The sequence below is a fragment of the Austrofundulus limnaeus genome, unplaced genomic scaffold (genome assembly GCF_001266775.1).
Source record: "Austrofundulus limnaeus strain Quisiro unplaced genomic scaffold, Austrofundulus_limnaeus-1.0 Scaffold390, whole genome shotgun sequence".
In the NCBI taxonomy this organism is placed as follows: domain Eukaryota; kingdom Metazoa; phylum Chordata; class Actinopteri; order Cyprinodontiformes; family Rivulidae; genus Austrofundulus; species Austrofundulus limnaeus.
In genome coordinates this window covers 320,476-344,403 of record NW_013952792.1, presented here as the reverse complement: position 1 = coordinate 344,403, position 23,928 = coordinate 320,476, and the positions used below count along the sequence as shown (strand labels likewise).

At 37.8% G+C, this 23,928-nt stretch overlaps 2 protein-coding genes across 3 annotated transcripts in view; one reads left to right on the top strand and one right to left on the bottom strand.

The window, feature by feature from the left end:
• plppr5b (phospholipid phosphatase related 5b) overlaps nucleotides 1–1,862 on the bottom strand; it is a 33,942-nt gene extending 32,080 nt beyond the window's left edge. Inside the window, exons 1-3 of one of the 2 annotated variants that reach the window (XM_014023800.1) lie at nucleotides 1,745–1,862; nucleotides 604–736; nucleotides 392–480 (exon numbers count right to left, since the gene is read on the bottom strand). In XM_014023800.1, the coding sequence (XP_013879254.1) occupies nucleotides 392–454 (63 nt within the window). In that variant the 5' untranslated portion in view covers nucleotides 455–480; nucleotides 604–736; nucleotides 1,745–1,862. The remainder of the gene's footprint in view (nucleotides 1–391; nucleotides 481–603; nucleotides 737–1,744) is intronic. The other variant, XM_014023798.1, reaches the window with a different exon arrangement.
• A 3,009-nt stretch (nucleotides 1,863–4,871) lies between these two features.
• The window catches only part of plppr4b (phospholipid phosphatase related 4b), a 23,053-nt gene continuing 3,996 nt past the window's right edge, over nucleotides 4,872–23,928 (top strand). Inside the window, exons 1-5 of the mRNA XM_014023796.1 lie at nucleotides 4,872–5,080; nucleotides 17,333–17,518; nucleotides 19,836–19,965; nucleotides 20,299–20,494; nucleotides 22,999–23,056. Of these exons, the coding sequence (XP_013879250.1) occupies nucleotides 5,006–5,080; nucleotides 17,333–17,518; nucleotides 19,836–19,965; nucleotides 20,299–20,494; nucleotides 22,999–23,056 (645 nt within the window). The 5' untranslated portion in view covers nucleotides 4,872–5,005. The remainder of the gene's footprint in view (nucleotides 5,081–17,332; nucleotides 17,519–19,835; nucleotides 19,966–20,298; nucleotides 20,495–22,998; nucleotides 23,057–23,928) is intronic.

Sequence of the window (23,928 nt, the reverse complement as noted above, 5' to 3'; positions counted from 1 at the left end):
CTCCTAACTTGTGTTCCAGTGGGTGGTGGGAGTCAAAACACAAATACTGGTCTGTGTGGGTGGGCTTACGATATACGCCAGTTTCCAACCGTCCTCCCATGCAATGTCTCTGTTTCAGATGGAGGACGGTTGGAAACTGGCGTATATCGTAATGTCAAACATCTGTATAATATTACCGTGGACATTGTGGACTAACGAAACATCTAAAATAATCGAAGAATGTCAGTATTTATAGCCCGTTGCTTCAATGTTAAAGGATTTTAGTGAAAAAAAAATAAAATATCCTGAGTTCATTCTCAAGAATTTGAACACTTTCATTACAAAGTAATAAGTAAACACCTTGGGGGAAACAAAGAAAGGATTTATTAAMAGAGGGTGAAAATAATCTTACCTGCCAGGCCAAAGCGGTGTAGAGTTTCCTTTTCTCTTTTCTGCTGAGATGATTTGGAGGCATCCTGACCGGTTTTGTTTTGGCAAAATCTGCAAATAAAAAACCCCAACAACCAAACAGAGAAATTACAGTATGTGTGTTGGACTGATTAGAAAGAAACAAAAAAAATAAACATATTTGTGCTGAAAGGAATAAATAATCCAGTCGTTTACTTTTTATGAAAAGGATGAGGACAAGATTTATTCACACTGAAAGTCTTGATGAGAACATTTTTTTTCTTCTTCTGCAATAAATGATTGTCTTGTTTGTCTTCCTCTGTCCCTGTGATGGACTGGAGACCAGACTCTGCATGAAAAAGCAGGTGAAGATAAACAATAAATGCATGAATACCTGCCATACATTTAGTATTCATTTAATTCAGTATTGCCCACTCATGCTGTTCATAAATAAAAACAGCACACAAGTGTGAACCCAAGTGACCTTTATCAAGCTGAGCAACAATCTGCCATATTTATTATCCAGGACAACAGCAAACAACTGAGAGCCAGGCTTTTCCAGGTGAAAGGTGTGAATATTAATAACCCTGTCACATGTATTTACCGACTGTCACACACAACGCAAGAATACTTGGAGGTAAACCCAACAACTGAGCCACTCCATGATTTTTTATTTCCCAAATTATACACATTCAACAGCTACTTTATGTCAAACACAGAAAACTAAAAACATTTTTAAACATATTTAAAGCAAACTGCTATTTTGGAAAGGATCAGACTAAAATAAAAAAAACGACATTGGACAAACAAGTTCAGTGTGGAAAAATAATGTATCAAATTTTAAACAATAAGTACAGTGAAAAAGAAATAATAGTTTGGCTATTTGATGACTTAAGTGATAAACAAATTGCTTTTTTTGGCAGAGGGATGCAATTAAACACTATTTTTAAAGTGAACTCATTTCATTCATTTTTCACAAATACAGAAATAATTTAAAGGAAGTTTTAAAACAAATGACAAGTGTCATTTCTTGTTTAGAGCCAAGAAGTTTGTCATTCTTTCTTCTTGTATGAAAACAATGACATATTGTGAGACTTCACAAGTTATAACAGCTGTCAGTATATCCTGTAAAAGGACTCTCAGCAATACTGCAGATTGTTTTATCTCAATTTATGTAAAAATGATTGAGTTAGAGTCAGGTTTCTGTTGAAGAGGTCATTTAGATTTAGTGACATTTTGAATTGGGTTGACCCAAAACGGGGTACAAGTATACACTACTTTCTGATGGTTAAGGACACGTTATCTCTCCAGGAGGACCTGCGGAAACACAGGTGAGAACAAACCGGAAGATTCCTACCTCAGACAGCTTCAGCGACGACCTGAAGGCTAGGTGACATCAGGACACGTCGAAACCGACTCACAGCGACGATACCGGCTGTCCCTGCAGTGCTCCGTCCCACAGGTGAGCTGCTGCCAATTAATTACCGGTCAGCCGCTACAACGCATGCGCAGCAGTGTTTCTACTGCGTGCTTCACGGACAGTTAGAAATATTGTGTAACTTTGAAAAGCATAAACAATAATATCTATCTATCTATCTATCTATCTATCTATCTATCTATCTATCTATCTATCTATCTATCTATCTATCTATCTATCTATCTATCTATCTATCCAAGTAATTGTTAGGTGGCACTGAAAGGCGATAATATTTTTTTACCTTCATGTGTATTTTGGCTTGCTGTTGCAATAACAACTAACTTTTGGGATCAACCATGAACACAAAAAGGACTAAAGCCCTTTTAGCTATAATTTAGCTGAGATTGATCCCCAACATTCTAGCTATAAGATCTTGCTTTAAAATTTAGCTGTCAATTATTTTGAATCAGTTATTTTTTTCTCTATCTTTCTTGATAAAATTTATATATATATTAGTTTTTTACAATAACATAAGTCACATAAGCCCAAACCTATAATAATGTTTTCACAATACGTAGCTACATTTTACCAGACCTTGTATTTATGCACGTTTGAACTTAAAATCAAAATTCATGTTCCTGACTCTGTAGTTGAAGTAAATTATGAACAATTCATTCCCACCATGTTTAATGTCTAAACAATCAAATCGTAGAAAGGCAATATGTGACCAAATATTCCAGCAAGGTGTCTGAGTGAGCAGAATATTATCCTCTCTACCAGAATATGGATGTGTTCCAGCAGCAGTAACAGGAGTCATACACACCAAGGCACACCACTTGTGGTGTCCATTTACCTGAAAAGCTGATATGGAGCCGTGGAAAAAAAGTGTGAAAGCTGAGCTTTTAAACCAGGGATCATCAAATGACAGCCCATGTGTCACACTTTAGTTTTCATGGATTTGTTTTCTTTTTTATTATTTCTGGTTTTTACTTTAGTTCATTGCTCCTTAGTAGTTTTCACCTGTCTTTATTATTATTATTAATTTTTTGTGTGTGCTTTTTTATTCTGTTTGTGTACCCCGGTTGCTCTTCTGATCACTCACCTGTTTTTCATCATCTCTCCCAGATGTTCTCTTCAGTAATCACCTCGTATCTTCTTGGTTTTTCTCAGCCTAAGATCCTGACTTGTAACCTGTCTAGTTATCTCGTGTCAAATATGACTGTAGGAGGTGTAGGGGTCACCTCGAGTGAAGAAACAAGATTTACTGCCTCGAAGCAGGCCTCGGACAGGCCTGACGAGAGGACAGGAACTCTGTCACAAACTGAACTCTATTTAGGCCATGACAGGTCATTCTAACCGTGGAAGAGAACCCCTCAGGTCTCTTAATCAGATAATGGACAGAACAATCTCTTCTGTTCGTGATTCATTTGTGTTTAACTAAGAATGTTTATGCATTTGTTAAATCATGATAATGACTGTCACAGGAAAAGTGGGACCACTTCTTTTCTTTTATCGTGCCTCAAAGATTTATAATAGTATAAAAAAATCACAGAGAATCTAATTACAATGTTTTCATTGTGTTTTTATGTAAATCACTGTTTTATTTTACTGTGAACACAGTAATATAATTGTGGATTTTTCCTGAGAAAATYTTTCATTTATCTGGACTAACAGAAGGTTCAGAACTGATAATAAAACAGAAATGTTAAGTAATCATCGTAAATGTTTTGCAGTGATTTCTCTTAGTCTATCAGAAGAAAGCTGCAAAGAGGTTATCATATCATGTTGTTGAACAACCACAGAATTTTAACCTTGGGCTGGCGCCGGCTGGTAAATCTTTATCTTTCTTTCTCTGACTCATCTCTAAGCCTGAGGGTGGAACCAAAGTTCGTCCGTTTCTTTTACTAACCCGGATGGCTTTGAGCGAGACACTCTTCTTCTTCCTGATTCCAACCTAGGAAGACAGCTGAGATTCTCTCCGGAGAAACCTCAGTTTGGCTTAAAGTCTGATCCCATGAGCTAATTAGGGAAGACTTCACAGCCAGGGACCCGGCACACCTGCCGGTGGTCTCAACCCGAGGCCGAGCCTCTGAGTGTGTTTTTGACTCCCGAGGGGAGATTTTATTTTGGAAGGAGGAACCGGATATGGCTTGAATTTTTCTGGCTTGGACTGAAACAGACGAAAGTTACCTGGAAAAACACCTGTTCGCCAATGACCGGTAAGCGAGCCGACATCAGTTCCCTGACTGATCGGAGGCAAGCCAGCTCCTACCCCGAGGGTGCCTTAAAAAGACATCACCAGGTAAAGCTGATGTACTCGGAGTGATGTGTCATGTGGAACCTGAGCTTAGAAAAGACGTGCAGTTCCAGTTGACCCACACTTTGACAAAAGTAAAAGTCGTAGTAACATACCAATCTTACTTTCCTCCTTTCCTTGTTCTTAATTTGCCAAAACTTAAGCAAAACGTGCCAGTAAAATTGTTTGGTTGTTAACATCAGAAAGTAAAAAAAAATATGAGATGATAGTTTAAAGTCACAAACTTTATCGCAGTAACTGTGGATCCTCCTGAACACTTGTCTCCTGTTTTATTTATACATTGCATCGTATCTGTCCTATGCTGTTACAACAGCGCCCTCTGGTGGCAATAAGTAATAACAGCAACAGAACAGAGCAAAAATGCATTTACTGTGTGCAATCATCCACAAATAAACCCTTTCCCCCCAATATGTATGCAACTGTCTGAAATACAGACATTTTATGTTTTTAACTTTAGGTAGATGTGAGCTCGAGAAGAGTTGATTCCAAAAGCGTATCAGTTTTTGGTGTCCATCCAGTGATTTACTTTCTTCAAGTTGCAATAAATTCTGTCAAGCAGTTCATGAGAAGAGTGTGTCATAGCTCAATCAACACGAGGAACCATGCAGCCACACTGACTGACATCAGTCTGATCTCACGTCAGGGTCAGCAGGCTCGAAGAGGAGCTGGCATCGCGGCTCCTCGGTGCGCATGCGCAGGCTCTCCTCCGCTTTCCAGCTGACAGCTGGCAGGCGGACATGCGCAGAGCGCGGCTTCTTCTCATCACGTAGAAGGTGGACCGAGGGGGGATCTCATGGAGCGACCCTGATCCCTGCAGCAGAACGCCGTTTTTTCTTTTTCCTCTACACCCGGGATCTGTTTGGACCACCGGAGGCTTGACCACCATGATGTCTGCGCGAGGGAAGGGAGTCCTGACCAAAGACAGCGTCAGTCTGCTGCCCTGTTTCTATTTTGTAGAGGTGAGTTCATCATCTGCTTCAGCTGCTCTGACTCTGAACGGAGCCACAGCAGACAGGCAGAGGGTGTCTGTCTGAAAACAGCTTTTATTTCCTTTTTCGTTGTCGTTTAGTACAGGGGTGGAAAAAAGAAAGAGGAAAAAAAAAAAACGTCTCATTGAAAAGGTTTTGTGCGAAGGAAGCGTTCAGACAGTGTGGTGCGTTCACGGACATGTTGGTCCTGAATAACACGGAAATCATCCCTCTCACCTTCAGCCCCCTGCTTTCATCTGCTCACCATACAAAAAAAATAAAAAACGTCTGATTTTTTTCTGATATCTGTCTACCTTTTATTTTATTATTTATTTATGCATGCAGCAAATGCTGCAAATATTATTAATAATATTAAAGGCCTAGCATTTCTGAAAGGAATGCCTGTTACCCGCCACCTTTCATGCCATCAGTTTTTAGCTAACATTATGCTGCTTTTTTAATATTGCATCACAAGTGTATCTGTTTTTTAAGCTCAGTTGATCATGGCAGCCTGACACTGTAGATGTACACCCAATGATTACTTTCTGCAAGTTTCATTAAAATCCATTCAGTAGGTTATGGGATTTTTTTGCTAACAGACAGACACATGTGCACACGCAGGCACAAACATCATCGCCTGCTTCTGCCTTTTGTAGGCGATCCCTTTACCACTTATAGTCTTTGCAGTTCAAACACACGCTGTATAATGCATCTTATTCATGCTGGAAATGGCACAAACAGGTTAAGATTTCTGCTCTCTTTGCATAATGTAACCACGAGGAGGAAAAGGAAGACAGTAAGCTCCAGTTGTAATGTAACGAGGAATGTAGCCATGATTGTACAAGAAGGGTTTCCCCTGGTGGCCCACGCCATTTTTTTATTATTTTGTTTTACAATTTTGAATTTTTTTTAAATTTCCCTTTGAGAATCTGACATTTCAAAGAACTGCGATGGACTGTTTAAAGATTTAAATCTAGATTTGAAGCAGCCTGTGGTAACTGTCACTCATTTCCCGGTTGCACACTTCTTCATGCTCCAGTTCACCGCTGGCCTGTGGCTCTGCACTGAAACTGGCATCATGGATTATACATGTTGCTTTGATACGACGGGATGGAGGCTGTTGTGATGACAGCCGCGTTTCCGTGAAGGCCTCTGTCAGCAGGGACTTGGTCAGGGGATTCTATCGCTTTTATTTTGTTTTTAGAATCTATTATTTACATGTCACAGCGCTCATTAAAGATATCATTCCAAAGGACTYTTCTCACTGTTGTTTGTTAATCTTCTGTTTCTATCACCGTTTTTCTCCTTCAGCTTTGGAAAACACTAAATTTATATCAGAACGATCAGTTTCTGAAACATATGTGTGATTTGGGAGAACTTTTCTTAAATCAGRAGCTTCAGATCAAACAGAAATGTTAGTCATCTTTTGAAAAAACTCTTCCTCACAAAAACACAAAAAGATGAAGAGGGACAGGAGGTTGTTAAAAACTCTGCAGCTGTTTGTGGAGAATCAGATATTTAGCACAAAACATTTAGAAATGTTTCTAAAACAGGATAATATCTCAGTAAAAGTCTTTTAACTCAGGAAGCAGCTGAACGCCCCGGAGGTAAATTAAGCCTGATCATCATCATCATCGTCATCAGAACAGAGCTATTATGTAATAGTTTTACACTATGTTTGCATAAATGTGAGTTTAAGTTCACACCCATCTGTCCTCCCATCTATCATCTTTACCTGCTTTTCCTTCTGAGGTCATAGGGGTCACTGGTGCTCATATCCAGCAGTCACTTAGTGAGAGGCGGGGTACTCCCTGGACAGGTTGTAGATCGATTACAGGACATGTCAAACCAAATACATTTGGTCCACCCCAAATGCATTTAGCATTTTTAACTTGGTTTAATATGATAAATATTTGCATATCAGTGGTAAACTTTAAATGTGTGATTCAGTGCAACAAAATAAACACATTTAAAAGGTGAAGGATAATTATACTTGTCCTGCCTCTGAGCTGTTGGCCTTGACTAACTGAATACCCCCTGAGTAATTGAGTTTGATTGGATGTCTCAAAATAAGTGGCTTTAAAGCCAGCACTGATGATGAACTACATCTCCCATAATGCATGTCGATTATGCATGGGAATTCCCTGAAAGTGAGTAAAACTATTACTTTTACTTTTAATAGAATTTCTGTATAATTTATTTCACATTTAGTCAGTCTTACACATCACATAGTACTTTGTTCAGTGTTCATAAAATGATGTGCTAAAACATTGTTTTTATGCAGGTTATACCATGTAGAGTTCAGTTATTGTTTGTTGGCAGTGCTCAGCCAGAGCAAYGAGACGAGGAATGTGACATTTCTTTTTAGCTGAAGTTAAACACGAAACGTTAATTACAACTGGCTCTTTAAGGGCCACCTTAATGCTCACATGGACCTCTGTAAAAATTAAATTGACACACCCTTGTTACAGGTTTAAGTTTATATGTGAGAGTTTTATTTTACCAAACATGTTCTCTTTTGAAACAAATGTGAGGAAGTTTATTTTGCTAAAACACCTGAAGGTTTTTATTCATAAAAGACTAATGAGTAGTTTTATTGAATGTTCTGTTAATCTGAGGAACTTTGGTTGAAATTTGTCAATATTCATGAAATTGTGAATATTTTCTATTTAGTTATCTAGAGAAGTTGGCTGAAGACAATGGGACTGAGTTGTCAAAGCTAAAAGTAGCAGAACAGAAGCTAAAAGTTAAAAGAACACCAATTTAAAAAGTAGGAAAAGGCTGCCAAAAAGCTAAACGAACCATAATACTATCGCTTAAAGCTAAAATAAGCAAATGCTAGTCAAATGACTATCGTTGTGTCCCAAACGGCAGGACGGGTCCTCCGAAGGCCGAATTCATCGGCCGCATACGTCACAGCGCCGCGACTAAGGACGTCCAAAACCGAAGACTACTCCAATGTGGCCGACAAATACGTCCTTCCTTTGGCCCAAATCGAAGGACAGGTCGGATGGATCCTTCCTGGCCCAGCGTATCCCATAATGCATTGCAGCTCGACCAGAGATTTTTTTAAGCTAGCAATGGTGGACRAAGCGAGAGAAAAGACGTTTTAAATGAAAGTATGGCGATATAAAAATGTATAAACATGTTTTTAAATATTATTTTTGTCATAAGAAATGCTAAATAAACATGAACCCACAGCGGGTCAATTAGTTCTTCAAATGATACCTTTAAGTTAATTTTATAGTTTTGTGATATTAATAATGCTAATGTATTGTCATTTTTCTAATTTTGATTTAAGTTTGTTTGTTTAGCGTCGTCACAGTTGCTAGGTGACATGCCGTACGCCGGGGTAAGGAGGGGAGGCTAGACCGTCCAAATTCACAGCCTCTTTTTTTCCGGTCTTCCCGGTCTACCAAGGACCCGGCCCACCTCGAACGGGTAGTCTGGGTCCTCCGGAGGACCCGGCCTGTCGTTTTGGACACAGCCAATAAGCCAAAAGTAGCAGAATGTTAGCTAAAAGCTAAAAGTAGCATAAACTAGCTGAAAACTAAAAAGAGCAGATGCTTAAAACAAAATAGACCTAGTAAGCAGTGTTTTGAAAGAATCAGAGATGAAAATGTTTGTAAACAAAAATATAAAAGTAACAAAAATCTAAATTCATAGCATCCATCTCTTTGTTGAGTTGAATGTTTTTATTACGAATGGTTAAAATAGCACAAAGGGTGCAGGCGTTAGACTGCAAAAAAGAGACAAAAAAACAACAGCAACAAGAAAACAATAAAAGAGAATTCATAAAATTGATTTACCTTAATCATAAGTTTCCCAGTTTCAACCACCATGGAAGTGTGTGAGCAGTGGTTATTTTGGCCTTCATTGTTAAAGCAGGAGGCATAAAATGGGTCAGTGTTGAGAATTGCTGAGACCCGGGGTTTTTCTCTGACTGTCAGTGGCAGAGAGCTCAATGTTTAATCCTGTCTCTTCCTGCTCACCTGCTGCTGTCATTGAATGTGACCGAAGCAAGAGAAACTCAGAGGACACCAACCAGCATACGAAGGATTGTATTTTCCTCATCTGACAAATAACCTCTTGAACCTGTAACTTGTCGTTTTACTTGTTGTGTCTGAGTAAAAGACAAACTAAACATGCATTGTGAGAAATCACTGCAAGTTCTGATGTTTGTATCTGTGGCTGTAGGTGAAGAGAGGGGAGYGTTGGACCATATTAGGGGAACAGAATGGAATGGTTTATAAAATAGGGTAGAGGTGTGGGAAAATATTACTTTTTTCAACAGATGTGTAAGAAAAATATGACCAATAATTAGAAGTTGGATGATCCTTTTCTAAAAATCTTTAAAAAAAAAAAATCTGAACTCCATTCCAGCTCACAGCCCATCAGCCAGGCAGGGCCTGTGAGTTTGAGGCCTTGGGTCTTATCAGAAAGAAAACAATAACAACCCTCACAAGAGCAGCTGCTGTTCAGGTAGTCAAAAAATAAATAAAGGTGAAACATCCTGTAAAGGTCACATGTACATAAACCTAATTCCTGGCCACACCCCTGGTGGGCGGTAACTTTTGTTTATGCAGAAATATGCTGAAAAGCCATACTGACTCTTTCTCTGTTTAAAGCTTAAGTTCAGTGAATTAGTCAAAAAATCCTTCAGAAGTTGATAGCATCACAAGAACTAATCAGTGATGAGTGGCATGAGCTGTACAAAAAGAACACAACAAAATACATAAAAATTAAGCAAACATTAGTTTAATATTGTCACTATTGCAATTTTTATCTGCGTTCTCCCTCTTTGTTTCCAAAATGTTTGTGAACACTTATTATCTCATACTTTTCTACAGAATTACTAATATATTACACATGTATTACATATTTAGTCTAGTTAATCTGATATAAAACTACATTAAAAATAGTGAAGAGTGAGTCCTGCAGTAASCTGTCTCTGTCTGCTGAGGTGCGCAATTCTTCTTCTGTTGTTTTTTTCTGTTACTGAACTAAGGTTGAGAAGCCTTTTCTTTCTCAGAGGCCATTTAAATTTATAGAAATTCCTCTGAAAGCCACACTCGATTTGTGAGCCCTAATGATGCTACAGTTATAAAATGATAAAACCACAATTGTCAGTTTTTTGCATATTTATATTTGCAGTTGTGTAAATTTCAGATTGTAAAATTGTATTTTTTTCTACTTTGAGCAATAGCTGCCTTGTGATACATAATAAAATACAATAGAACCTCTAAATATGAACWCATATAAATATGATTTTGGTTCACTATACCAGCTGTGATGGGTCTTCCAAATGGTCATTCTTTTCTTTCTAATTTCCAGTTTGTCTGCCTGCCAAAGATTTTACTTCCCACCTAGGGATGGGAAATATTATCTTGGTATCAATTTGATACCAATTATAGAATGTTGCCTTTACCCAAATAGATATTGATACATTTTACTTGAAATTGTCAGGATCATTGAATAATTCTGTGATTTTGCCTTTAGTTAATCAATTATGTTAAAATTAAGAAAATGATTTTAAGCAAATTATTTTTAATTAACTAACTGCATAATTTAAAACAATACAACCAGATAAAAATATGAAAAGAACCCCCCCCCCCACCATTACCTACTGCTACACAGTTTGTTTAAGAAAAAGTCATTAGTGCAAAAAAATAAATAAACAACAACAATGTAACAAAATATTCATACTGTATAACACTGTCAACAATTAAAAATTACCTTCTACTGCACTCGGATATTTGTGGAAAAATAGTAATAAAGTGATAAAGAGAGAGTAGAAATGTAATTTGCTGGGCGTGAAGATAAAATGCAACTTATCAATCTCATCACACTATTGATCTGGATTCTCATCTAGGTATCGATCCATGTTTAGATCAGTTTGCCCACCCCCTACTCCCACCCTGTTGTGGCTAGAGGTGGAGGGGAAAGTTTGTGCAATGTCAGGAAAAAAGTACAGATTCTTTTCTTTACATCACTCAAACAAAATCATTTCCGCATGCTTCATAAATCTGTAAATTGGCATCGTCATGGCTCTTTTGAACATTTCACAGTGCAGACAAACTCCAATGTTTCTGGACTGTTTTCTTGTTAAGCGAGAGTCTGGAGACTTGAGGCCTGCCAGTCCTACATCTGTATCAAGTGTGAAACTTTCTAGGACAGAAAACATCTCTCCTGACTTTTCAAGAGTTTTATCTGAAAGAGGGTGTTTTTCAGAACATTAATTTTTTTCCTCCTCCACCCCTGCTGCGTGCCAGCCCAAACTACTTTAAGGAGGTTGGTGACTGAAACTCTGTTCATTTATGATTTTGTTGTCAGTGGTTTTAATGTCATGCTGTAGTAAAGTGGTACTGAGAGATCGGAACACCTTTGAATCGCATCAGTGCAAACTAATTGTTACCAATAAACTGAAAGAACGCTTTTGTTTCAAACACCCCTACTCAAAACAACTTCATTCTTTACAGTTTCATAGCATTTGCTTTGATTTGATTTATTTATTTAACAGGAAAADATTATTAAAAATCAARCCTGACTCAGCATAATTGCTGTTTTACAGCAGGTTCCTGTTCTGCAGCACAAAAAACACTCAGAATTACAGCATCATAATCACATCATTATACACCATAGACACAAAGACAAACAAGCATACCAAATTTCAGGAAGGCAGCATTTGCAAAATAGGATGTCTAAATATGAGCACAACAAAAAGTGTCCAGCAGATGGCAGACAAGATTCTTCTTAAAGGGCTGTAGTTTTGAAATGGACTTTATGTTTTGAGGAATGTCACTCCATGCTTTAGTATAAACATAGATGAAAGACCTCTGGCCGTAACAGTTTTTAAAAGTTGGTAATATCAGTTGTCCTTTTGTAACAGATCTAGTTGAATGACCACTTCCAGAATTTGATTTGGGCAGCAATGCACAGAGAGTTCCATAATTGGCACCTTGGAGGATCTGAAAACATAAATTAATACCACTATACAAAACATAATTCTGAAAAGTCAAGGCACCAGACAATGAAAGAACTGTACAGTGATGAGTCCAACCAGGAAGTTTAGCATCTTATGCAAACATTAGGATTTAAACATTTACACCACCATCAGTTTGTATTGCAGAGTTATTTCATCAGAAATATAAAATTACTGCTGGAATTTCCCACAGGCTGCACAAAAAGTGCTACAACTCACCGCTGCTATTTGTGCTGGCTAAAAACCACAGAATTTCATGAAAAACARCACGTACCGATATTTTCAGTCGACACAAATAAGGTCAAATTGAGTCTAGGTTTGACTAATATAGGAATTTTCAACATAAAGACACATCCAAGCTTGTTGCTGATGTAAATTCTCAGTTATCCAGAACAGGATAAATCCTAAAAAGTTAAGACACAAAACAACTGGACTTTTTGTTATTTATTTGTTTTATTTTTTGTTAAAATAGTGAACTAAGTACAGTTCTGTGTCACCTGTGAAGATCAACATGGCATCTTTTRTATGAATTCGTGTTTATTTTTCCTTTTGTTGCCATCTTGATTAAAACATAATCAAACATGAAGTACTCTATTGGTAACTGAAACCTGAGTTTTTGCCCACCACTTTCACATGGTTCTGGAGCTCTACTGTTACCACTAGAGGGTGTGTATGGGGTTCTCTCCTGTATGTTGCTGCAGCGAGGACTTGTCTGTGATCTCGATTTGTTGCAAACTGTCTAAGTGCACACTAAAGGCTTCTGTGTGAACGTGCCAAATGGACAACAGTTTCTACAAACACTCCCAGTAGACCATGAATCACTCTTGAGTGTAAACTTAGCACTTAGGCTTAGTATTCACAGCTTCTGACTGTAAACCGCTGGGCTGGAAAAGCTGTATCTGGGCAAGCAGCCAATCTGAGGCATAAAAGAACAGGTGATTAGCAAGATTAAAAGAAAAAATAATATTGCCAAAGACAAATGTGATCAGGTTTTTGCCTGTGTCTTTGTGTTTGTATCTGTTAGCAAAATATATCTGGGGCTACATTCACACTGCAGGCAAATGCGACCCATATCCGATTTTCTTATACAGTCTGAACAGTCTGAACGCAACAAATCCGATTTTTTTCAAATCCAACCCAGGCCGTTTCAGTATGTAGTTATAAATCAGATGTTTTTCAAGCGACTGCAGTGTGAACGCTCATGTCACATTCATCAGACTTTTTCATCAGTGAGGGGGTGAAGGATCAATAAGACACTAACCTCAAGTCTCGCTGTTTAAATCTGTAGCTCCATGTGTTTACAGCTCCAAAACACAAGTCCAGTTGCTTCATCTTTTTACTTTTCATTTTCCATGTAGATAGTAACATCCAGCCTGGGTCTTGGAGCGTATCGATCCTAAAGTTACTCAGTCGATACTTTATTTCCAGCTCGTTGTTTCGTTCCAAAACTAAAAAGCTTCACTGGAGCATCCCGGTCAGAGGCAGGTTCAGATATAAACACTGAACTAAACAAGCACGTCAGATTTAATCGGCTCTGATTAAACAACAACTTCAGATTCGACGTGTAAAAAGTAGCATCTATGCTAGCTCTGTAAACAAAGGAGCCGGCTGATGAGACTTTGATGAGACTGATGAGTCTTTTATTGCACATGCGTGTCACATCAGCGCAGTGTAGAGTTCACACAGGAGTCTGATGCAAGTTGCATTTAAAATATAATGTGAACTTTCACACCAAAAGATCGGATTATTAAAAAAAATCAGAATTGAGCATTAAGACCTGCAGTGTGAACGTAGCCAAGGAGTAGTTAATAGATTTTAATGAAACTCTCATAAAGTAATCATTGAATTACATCAACTCATTTGCATGCCACAGCTAATTAACACTAAAGACACAATTATAGAGGCCAAATTAAGATAAAATGTCTTACCTGTACAGAGATTACTTATTTGAACAAAACATTTTAATTACTATAATTTTGGGATTAAACAACAACAGATTTATTATTGATGGAATATCAATGATACAACAACAGCAACTTACAATTTTGTTTTTAAAAAGAAAATTGCTAAACTGAGTTAAGTTGTCATGTTTTGAAAAGTAAAAGAGGACATTTAATGTGTCTCTCAGTGCAGCTGGACTGAAATGTGAAATTTCACTGAAATGTCTTGTGAAAGTGCTCGTTAAGTTTTAAACATAGATCTAAATGCTATCAGTTTGCACTTGGGAATTGGTCTTGACTACAACACTGAATTTTAGCTCACTATTTGTAAAATCAACTGGCCTGACTACAAAAGTTATTCAGTCATACATGTACTTGAAGTAATTAGTTACAGTGAGTTTTAGTAAACTGTCTTCAATGATTTATGAGATATTTTGCTAATGATATGGCCAAAAGAACACACACACACACACACACACACACACACACACACACACACACNCACACACACACACACACACACACACACACACACACACACACACACACACACACACACACACACACACACACACACACACACACATACATACCTAATGCTTTTTAGTCACTTGAATATGACAAGTATTGATTTCCATCCAACAAGTGAGGATTTTTTTACTCATTTGAACCAAAATAAACCACGCAGAGACAAGTGGAGACTTTTTGGAATCACAGCGCAATTGTTTTATAATTGTGATTTTTTTTATCTATAAAGTGATTAGCGTAGATTCCAAAAATGCAAAATGATGCACTTTCCTTAAATACTATATAGTTGATTATTGTAAATGAAAATTCACCAGGATAGGAATATTTGACATTAAAGACAGTGAAGTTTCTTTAAATGCAACATTTCCAAATACAGTGAGCAAGCATTTAAATAATCGTGATAACAACACTGACTAACACAAGTGTGTTTATTTTTATCATAACTGAGCAGTCCTAATTCAAAGTTAAATATATGGTTGGCAAGCCCAATAAATCAAGAAGCATGTACATATACACCCAAGAAGATCATCCTGTATTTTCAAAAATACCAGAATTTGGCTTATAGTACACCATGAAAACCTGCTTTGATGCATGAAAAAAAAAATCAGTATTGCTGCAGATCAGCATTTACAAAGAGTATCTCTGACCTATATTTCTCATTTGCACATGCTGAGATACTGAACTGGAGCTGGTGCTTCAAGAAATCAGAGAGAGTGAGAGAGATGGAGGCAGGGTTAAGTTCAGAGAGTGGGGAATGCATATTAACAAAGCAACACTGAAAGCTTTGTGCATCCATTTGCTCCATGAGTCAAATGGGTTCCAACAGTGCGTGGACCGTGCAGAGTCACTGTAAATGCAAAAGTCGTTAACTAAAATGGCATCTGACAAGTTGATTCACTTTTATTACCTCAGCACCCTGAACTTCATGACAATTCAAAATTAATCACATCACAATGTAACAGTGCAAGTGGTGGTCACTGATGCAACCCACACCCCCTCCTGGACAGCTTAAATAAGACTGACCATATTTGATAAGTTTATTATTAAACCAGGAATTAAAACTCACCATGCCTCTGTTTCTAAAGCCAATTTACACAAAAAACCTCCTCAGATTGAGGACKAACAGTGTGGTTTTCATCCAGGTTTTAGAACAGTGGTCCAGATCTTTACCCTTGCAGAGGATCATAGGAGTTTACTTGTGTTTTATGGATCTGAATCCATGAAACACATGGATCTGAGGCCCCCCATAACGTCCCTGGACGTTAGGGGGGCCTCAGAAAGCTGCGGGTAAAGTTTTAAATCACTATATAAAATTGAATGTTTTTTTCTATACTTATTCTAAAATATAATTTATAATAGTTTATTGAAATGTTGTTTAAACTTAAGAGAGGTTTGATTTCTGTTCTTATTGTCAAATTTGTTGAAAAATAGTTTTTTTTCAGTGGGAATATAACACAGTGTTTAAAATATGTTAGTTAATGTAATTCTTCTGTACAAATGTAATTTTTATTGAATAGTGAATAAAAATGAGAAAAACATTCTAAAAGTTGGTGTTTCTACATATTTTGTAGCATTGTTTGTGGGTTTGCAGAGAGGGTCACCGGTCAGAATATAATGCTGTTTGGCGGGCCATGGCATGGAAAACTTGGGAAGCCCTGCCCTAGGTCATTCTGACATAGTTCCTTTGCAGTTTGTCAGATTTTCCTCAAGGGATTCCCTATTTGCACCATTCATTTTATCATCTACTGTATCTCTACAATTTTTTTCACATCCGATACCAAGAAGCACTTGACCTTGAAGTCTTCCACATGGCAAACTTTAGTCAAGATTTAGTACAAGTCTTTTGGTTGTTTTTTTTCCCAGCTGTGAGTTTCTCTGTGCCATTCTCCCATAACTGGTGAAGAACCCAAGCAATCATTGTTGTATGCACAGTTTCCCCCATCTCAGCTGATGAAACTCCAGAGTGCTCACAGGTGTCTTGATGGACTCTCACTATTTTCCTTCATGCACAGTCACTCAGTCTTGTTAAAAATACCCATTAATATTGACCAAGATTGGATTTATAATAGCAATAAAAGGCTAGAAGATTATGAATTCATGCTATAGGCTTTTTATGTTTTAGAGATATGTTGCTGTTTCATGATGAGGACACTTTATATGGACCATGTCCTCTATGATCTTAGGTCTCTCAATGTTTTTAATAAAATTGGATATTCTAGTTGAACGGAACATTGTCACAGTTCACTGTGACAGGTCAGCTGTGCTTTTTCTGGAGCCAGCCTATCGGCGTGTCTAAAGCGGGATTTATAGTGCCAGCTGAGCCTTATGTGAGCTTTGTCTTCAAATATATTCCACAGACCAATCCTCCACTAACATTTGTTCAGCAGAGATTACAACACCAGCACTAAGCACTTCAGTTCATTTCATGCTTGGGGACTGAGATGCTCTGGAATTATTAGTTTCATTTATACTTTTTAAGATCTTATGAAAGATACAGTATAATAGTAGGGGTTTTAGATTTGCAGATTTGATTTGAGATGAGATCTTTTAAGTTCATTCCATGCTTTATTTTTTTCTCAGTTCTAGCCTTGTGTTATAAAAGTATTTTTCATGCCTCTGTGGTCATTTTTCAATCAAATTAACATGGTCATTGAACCAAWGGTCATGCGGACATTTGCATCCCTCACTGCCTGTTTATTTCTTTATTTATTCACTGTCAATCTGCTAAAGTTTCTGCTGTTSTGACTTTGAGCAGTAATATTTTCTCCATTTGCCCCTCTTGTTTCTGTGTAGCTGCCGATCCTGGTGTTGTCTATGGTTAGTATTTATTTCCTGGAGTGGACGGATGTGTTCAAGCCAGTTAAATCTGGTTACAACTGTCACGACCGCAGCCTGAGTCTACCCTACATCGACCCTAACCACGAGGTCGTCCCTTTGCTGATGCTGCTCAGCCTGGCATTCGCTGGACCAGCCATCACCGTAAGCAACATTACCACAACAGAAAACTGACATGTCTGATCACGTTTAGAGTTTCAGTTGTTCGAAAAGTTTAAAGCAGAGGCAACCAAACCTGGTATTAGTGAGCCACTATCGGGCAGCGTGACGGCTCAGTGGTCAGCACTGATGCCTCACAGCAAGAAGGTGTTTGATCCCTGGTTTGGACCTGGGGTCTTTATGTGCAGAGTTTGCATGTTTTCTTTGTGCTTGTGAAGAAATTTATTAGTCATTTAGATACTGATTTTAAAAGCACTACACCATTTCATAGTTTTCCTCTTTAAGTATTGAGTATTATAAACTATTGTGTAATTATTGTTATGTCTTGATTAAAATAGTTTTAGTTACATGCCTGAAACACCATAACAACACGTATATAAACCCATTAATGAACCGTAAGGAAAGTGATTTTGTTGGAGTGTCTGGGACTCAGCTGTAGGCCTGTAAGGGGCGTGCCAGACACTGAAGAACCATGTTAAAATGAGCTGCACTTCCGGTTTTCTGGCAGCGCTTGGTTGATGCTGATGCTGTGAGCAATTAAACCAGTGTTTAGAATCCATCCAGTACTGGTATTTGTATGGTCATTCTCTTCATATTTTAATCTATTCAATATTCATGTGGTTTATACCTGGGTAAGATCCGATTTCAGTAAACGAACACTAAATTTTCTTACAGTTTTAAATGTTGTAGTGCTTTTAAAATCAGTATCTAAATGACTAATAAATTTCTTCACTTGCGTGGGTTTTCTTTGGGTACTCTGGATTCCCCCACAGCACAGTTTGTACAATAGGTTGCCTTCAGGCCCAGGCCACCCTTGCAGTTGAGATCTGTGAAATCTCAATGGGATTTGCCTGGATAAATAACGATGAATAAATAAAAAAATATCGCACATTTAGCTGTTTCCTTGCTAGAAGTTTTGAGTGACTTTAAGCTGTACTTTAACCATATGCCTTTTCAAGTCAGATGAACAGACCTGGTACATACTGTGTATGTTCCTGGTATTCAGCCTGTACATAACTAGTACTTACCTGATTACTATGAGAGGCCCTTTAGGCCAAAATTCATACTTGTTCTCACATGTACTATCAAACCCTCTCACACATGTGTGAGAGGGTTTGATAGTATGTGTGGGAGAGTTTGATAGTACACGTGAGAGCAAGTTTGAATTATGGCCTAAAGGGCCTCTCATAGGTTCCTGTGAGGCTGGGCTGTATTATGATGTAACTTGGTACCCTGTACTTATCGATTGCTTGCTTAATACTTACCAGGGTATGTACTGGGCTGTATTTTGTATTGCTAATGCTAAATAACATTGAGGGTGTATTCACACCAGCCCTGTTTAGTCCGCTTCCTGTTTAGTCCGCTTTAATCAAACTGTAGTTCGTTTGCTTAGAAAGTCTGGTTTGTTTGGGGAGGTGTGAATGCAAAATTGAAATCTGATGTGGACCCAAAAAAAAAAAAAAAAAAGGCGAACTCTAGTCCGTCTCCAAACCTAAGTCTTGGTTCAGTTGAAATGAACTCTGATGTGGTCCGATTTCATGTGTGAATGCCAAGCGGACCAGAGACGGCTCCAAAAGCAGCAGACTGTAATGCAGGGCATTCTGAGTAATAACAGTAATAAAGTTACTCAAATCTTGTAAATACCTTACATGAGGTCTGTATAACTTGGATTTGCTTGTACTCGTTGACTGCCACCTCATACGGAGCTGTCTCTGCCGCCTTGTGTGAAAAGCAACGTTCTCTGTGCTTCTGCCTCATCTTCATCTCATGCTGATGACGTTGTTGAAGACCATTTATTTGGCACATTTGCCAAAAACAAAGAATAAATCCTACACCCACTAAAATCTGATGTCACCCAATGTTTGTTTGCATTTTGTGAAGAAGGAAGTTACGCTCAGTGTCTTCTTCTGAGGTTTTCCTGTCGATTCCTTCAGTGGGTCTTGGCGCAGCGCCACCACAGGCGATGGGGGGAACAGGTTGTTCACAGCGTTTAGTTCGTTTGACAAAGTGCAGTGTGAATGAGAACCGCACCAATTGAAAATGTAAACAAATCTTGCAATTTTGGTCCCCAATCAAACCGAGTCTACCGGACTATCAGATGTGAATATGACCTAAAAGGCACGGGGACCCTTATTTATCTAGAAAACAATGAACAAGTGCCTTTTAGGACATGCACAGATAAGGTTATATTTGTTCAAAAACATACATAAAGGTTAGAGAGAGGTTTTCCATCTTCCTCAGTTAAATAGTTTTCCTTACATTTGCATGTAAAAATCTAACACTAACGTGATTTTGTTCACAGATTATGATTGGAGAGGCCATCCTGTTCTGCTGCCTTTCACGTAGGAAGAGTGGTGCCGGGACTGAGGCCAACATTAATGCAGCTGGCTGTAACTTCAACTCCTTCATACGCAGAGCCTTCCGTTTTGTTGGTACACATGATTTTTGTTTGTAATTTAAAAAAAATCTACATTGTGCCTTATCCTCACTTAAAAATTACCGGTACTCTGGCTCCAGACAATGACTACATTAATGTTCCATATTTTAAAACCCATATATGTTGTTTTCATCTTGTCTAATTTTACTTATATTTTATGAAATGCATCAGTAATCATGAATACATAGTGCATGTTGGCCAGGAGCCAGTTGATCACCATGTTGATACAGCTTATGTTTAAGAGAAAAAAGTTTATCCATCTTTACCTCATTTTTCATTAAATTATTTGCATAATTTAGTAATTTTACATTCAACCTTGTGCCCTCAGGTGTTCACACGTTCGGCCTTTGTGCGACAGCTCTTATTACTGACATCCTCCAGCTGATGACAGGCTACCCAACACCCTACTTTCTCACCGTCTGTAAACCCAACTACACCACGCTGAACATGAGCTGTGAGCAGAACCCTTATGTCATAGAAGAGATCTGCTCTGGGGCAGACCTGACAGCCATCAATCAGGGCAGGTGAGGAAAAAAGGTTAAAATTTTCCAGCTACACATAAAATACCCTTTTTTTGTTCCAATTAACTCTCATACAAGCCTTACTTGGTGTTTTATATGTATCTGATAAAGGTATTTGTATTATTCTGCAGAAAATATTTTGCTTGATTTATTTAGTACATGTTTCAGTTTATGGTTTTAGGTCACTATACATTATAATAGCCTATTCTTGTTGTTTTCAAATCAAGTGACTCTCAATGCAATCCAATTGTAAARTTATCCAATAACTTAACAATTACACAATATTAAATGCCAATGACTAAATATTATCTGTCTGAGGAAGCTAGATTGCATCAAATCTTAATCCTGAGCAGCACAGAGGCAGCAGTGGAAAGAAATGATTTCTCTAAACAGGAAGAGTGAAGGCAGCATGGATTTAGACATTTACTATTAATGCTCATACTCAGTTCTAATTTTGTTTATCTGCTTTGCCTTTCTGTAGCGTATTGAGAAACATGGCTCTAAAACAGTAATGTTGTTTAACATTGCCTCTTTATGCATCTGATACTCTAGCATGCATACTGTGATTTCCTGCCACCCCAATAATAACAAGAAAAAAACCTTATTAATGTTGCAACTTTTAAACATTACACTGTATATGTGATGATACGAACAGTTAAATAGCAATGACCCAGCAGGTATCTTATATAGCCTGGTGTTATACTACACTTTCTGCACTGTCACAATATTGTTGTGTACTTGTGGTTTCTGTGTAGTACTTCCATTACTGGTCTTTCTTATATGTCTTGGAAAAGACATAAAAGTGTAAAAGTACCAACAACTTGATCCGTTTTACCAAATTATCCCCCACCATCAAAGGGTAGGTTAAAAGGCCTATGACATACCTATCTATCAAATACAAAAAGTCAAAGAAAACTCGCTTCTATATAAGAAACCTTGCATAAAACATGTGATTTTACCCATTTTGTCACATAAATGGCATATTTTCTTTTGAACTTGGCTCAGCCAATGTGCAACAGGAAGTGACATCAAAGGGGAACTCTTTAAGAAACAGATCTCTGTAATTTTTGTTTGTTGAAACAATATTATTTGAACACTGACTCGTCTTCAACTCTCTCTGATAGTGACTCCAAATAATCTAAAGAAACATCAGATTATTCTCCACAGTCTGTGCCGTTAGCTATTTTACCAATGCTTTGTTCCATGCAGGCTGTCCCCTTTGACATCACTTCCTGTTCCTTCACATCAAATATCTCAACAACTGTTCATCTCAGCAGCGGGAAATTATTTTTGCAATATGCTAATAATACCTTTATGTTTATTAAAAAATATTTATGTCACTGGCACTTTAAAATGTTTTTGCTTGTTTGTGTTTGCCTCTCTGAATTGTTAGCAAAATATCTTGCAAACTCTTAAACAGATTTTAATGTGACACTCAAATAATCATTGGACCTACATCAATAAATGATAAGTTTTGGACCCAATTAAAGATGACCACCACAACTACTCAGCCTTAGCTAACACAAGAAAGGTTGTAATTTAGTCAATTTTACAGATATTGAGCTAAAATTTGGTTTGGTAGTAGCTGAGACTCAAGCCCATCAAGTGCTATGATCGATACACTCTGCAAATTAAATGGTAAGGTCAACTCTGTTTGTCTGTTAGCAGAATATCTTTTGAACTTCCCAATCAAAGGCTATAATTGACAGTTTAAATTTTGAGTAAACATTTGATGTGGTAGCAGATAACTGTCATCCCTATCACATACGTGCTACACACTGTGCAGCATTTTTTTGCACAAGAAAATGTTATCGCCTGTTTTCTTCAACGGCGGGCGATAATTCACTCACCACGCATGATAATCTGTGCATGACAGTGGAATAATACACTATAAAATGTGCTTAGGTTGGTAATTTCAGCTGAAAAACTGGGTCAGCTCACTGAGAAGAAATGCAATCTGTTTTCATGTGTGGATGAATTTTTTATGACTCCACAGATGTTGCAAATGAAAAAAAAAAATCCAAGGATACACACAGCTGCTGGAATGCAAAGACCCACTCAGAAGCACAGTGTCTGCTGCGTTGGGCAGGTTAGAAGAGTGATTATAAGGAGTTGTCAGAAGTAGGTCACTGGAATGGAGCTGAGTGAGAAACTGGGCCACAGGTTCAGGCTGGATCTGCAGCTCACAGTCCAAGTCCTAGTGGACTTCATTACACACTGATATGAGACCTTAGGAAAGACACTGACAAGATTTCTCCTTTATTAGTTACTAATTGGATAATATTTATTTTATGTATAAACATTTTACTATAATAACTTTGCTGATAAAATCAGCTTAGAAGCTTTGAATGTTGGTCGGAGGTTTGACCCATTGCAACAAAACATGTATGTATTATTACTACGCCTGATGGATCTTGTTATGTTTGTGTTTCTTTCCCCTACTATTGACGCACTCATGCAGATGAAACCATTGGGTGAATCTATTTTGGTTCTTTCATCTGTTTCAGAAAATCCTTCCCATCGCAGCATGCAACGCTTGCGTCCTTTGCCGCTGTTTATGTTTCGGTAAGTCGAGTCAATCTAAAAGAGACAAAAATGCAGAAAATGTTTCATGGATATAATTATCCTATTTTTTGTGATTTTTTCCCCCCCAAACATTTTAAAAATAATTACTTTGAATCCGCTTGCTCTTGCTCCTGCATGCTGACAGTTTTTTTTTTAATTATTATTAATTTGTGTTTAAACTTTTTAAGGTCAACAAGCCTCCTTTTTAACAGTGCTTATTGATGGTGTGTTAAACCCAAAAGGAAGACAGTGAAGCAGCAGGCAGGCAGATGATAAAAACTAACATTAGCATCTCACTGGCTGTAATGGTTAGACAATCTTGACCAATAAATATTTGGGAAAAAATACTAGGGAAAAAAGCCAATTTTCTGTTTTAGTGTTACAGAATGCTGAGTGTTTACAACCAAAAGGCCAGCAAGCAATGTGACTTTATTTTGAGCAGACGTTTTTGAAAATCACAGCCTAGTTTTGTGTGCATTTTTGCCCAAGCATCTTATGTTGTTGCCCACCTTACCCACCTCAACAACATAGGTTGGACAAAGCTTTATTTAAAAATTCTTGCAAGGGAGCAATCGATGCTTCATAACACCTGCTGTGCCCAGCATGGATGGCTCGAAGTTTCTTTGTTACACAGTTTTTATAATTTACTCAGGGGAAATTAGTTCATGCCGAAGGAAGTCTGTTGTGTCTGCTCCTCCCTCTTATCTGCTGGGAACATTCTTATCTTTGGCTGTTCTCACACAGTCGCACAGTCTCCTGCTGAGAAATAATAGGCAAACTTTATTGAATTCTTATAAAAATTTAACACGGTACTTTTACGGAAAGAAAACCACAGCGGTGTTAGAAACAAAACTAGTGATATATATATATAT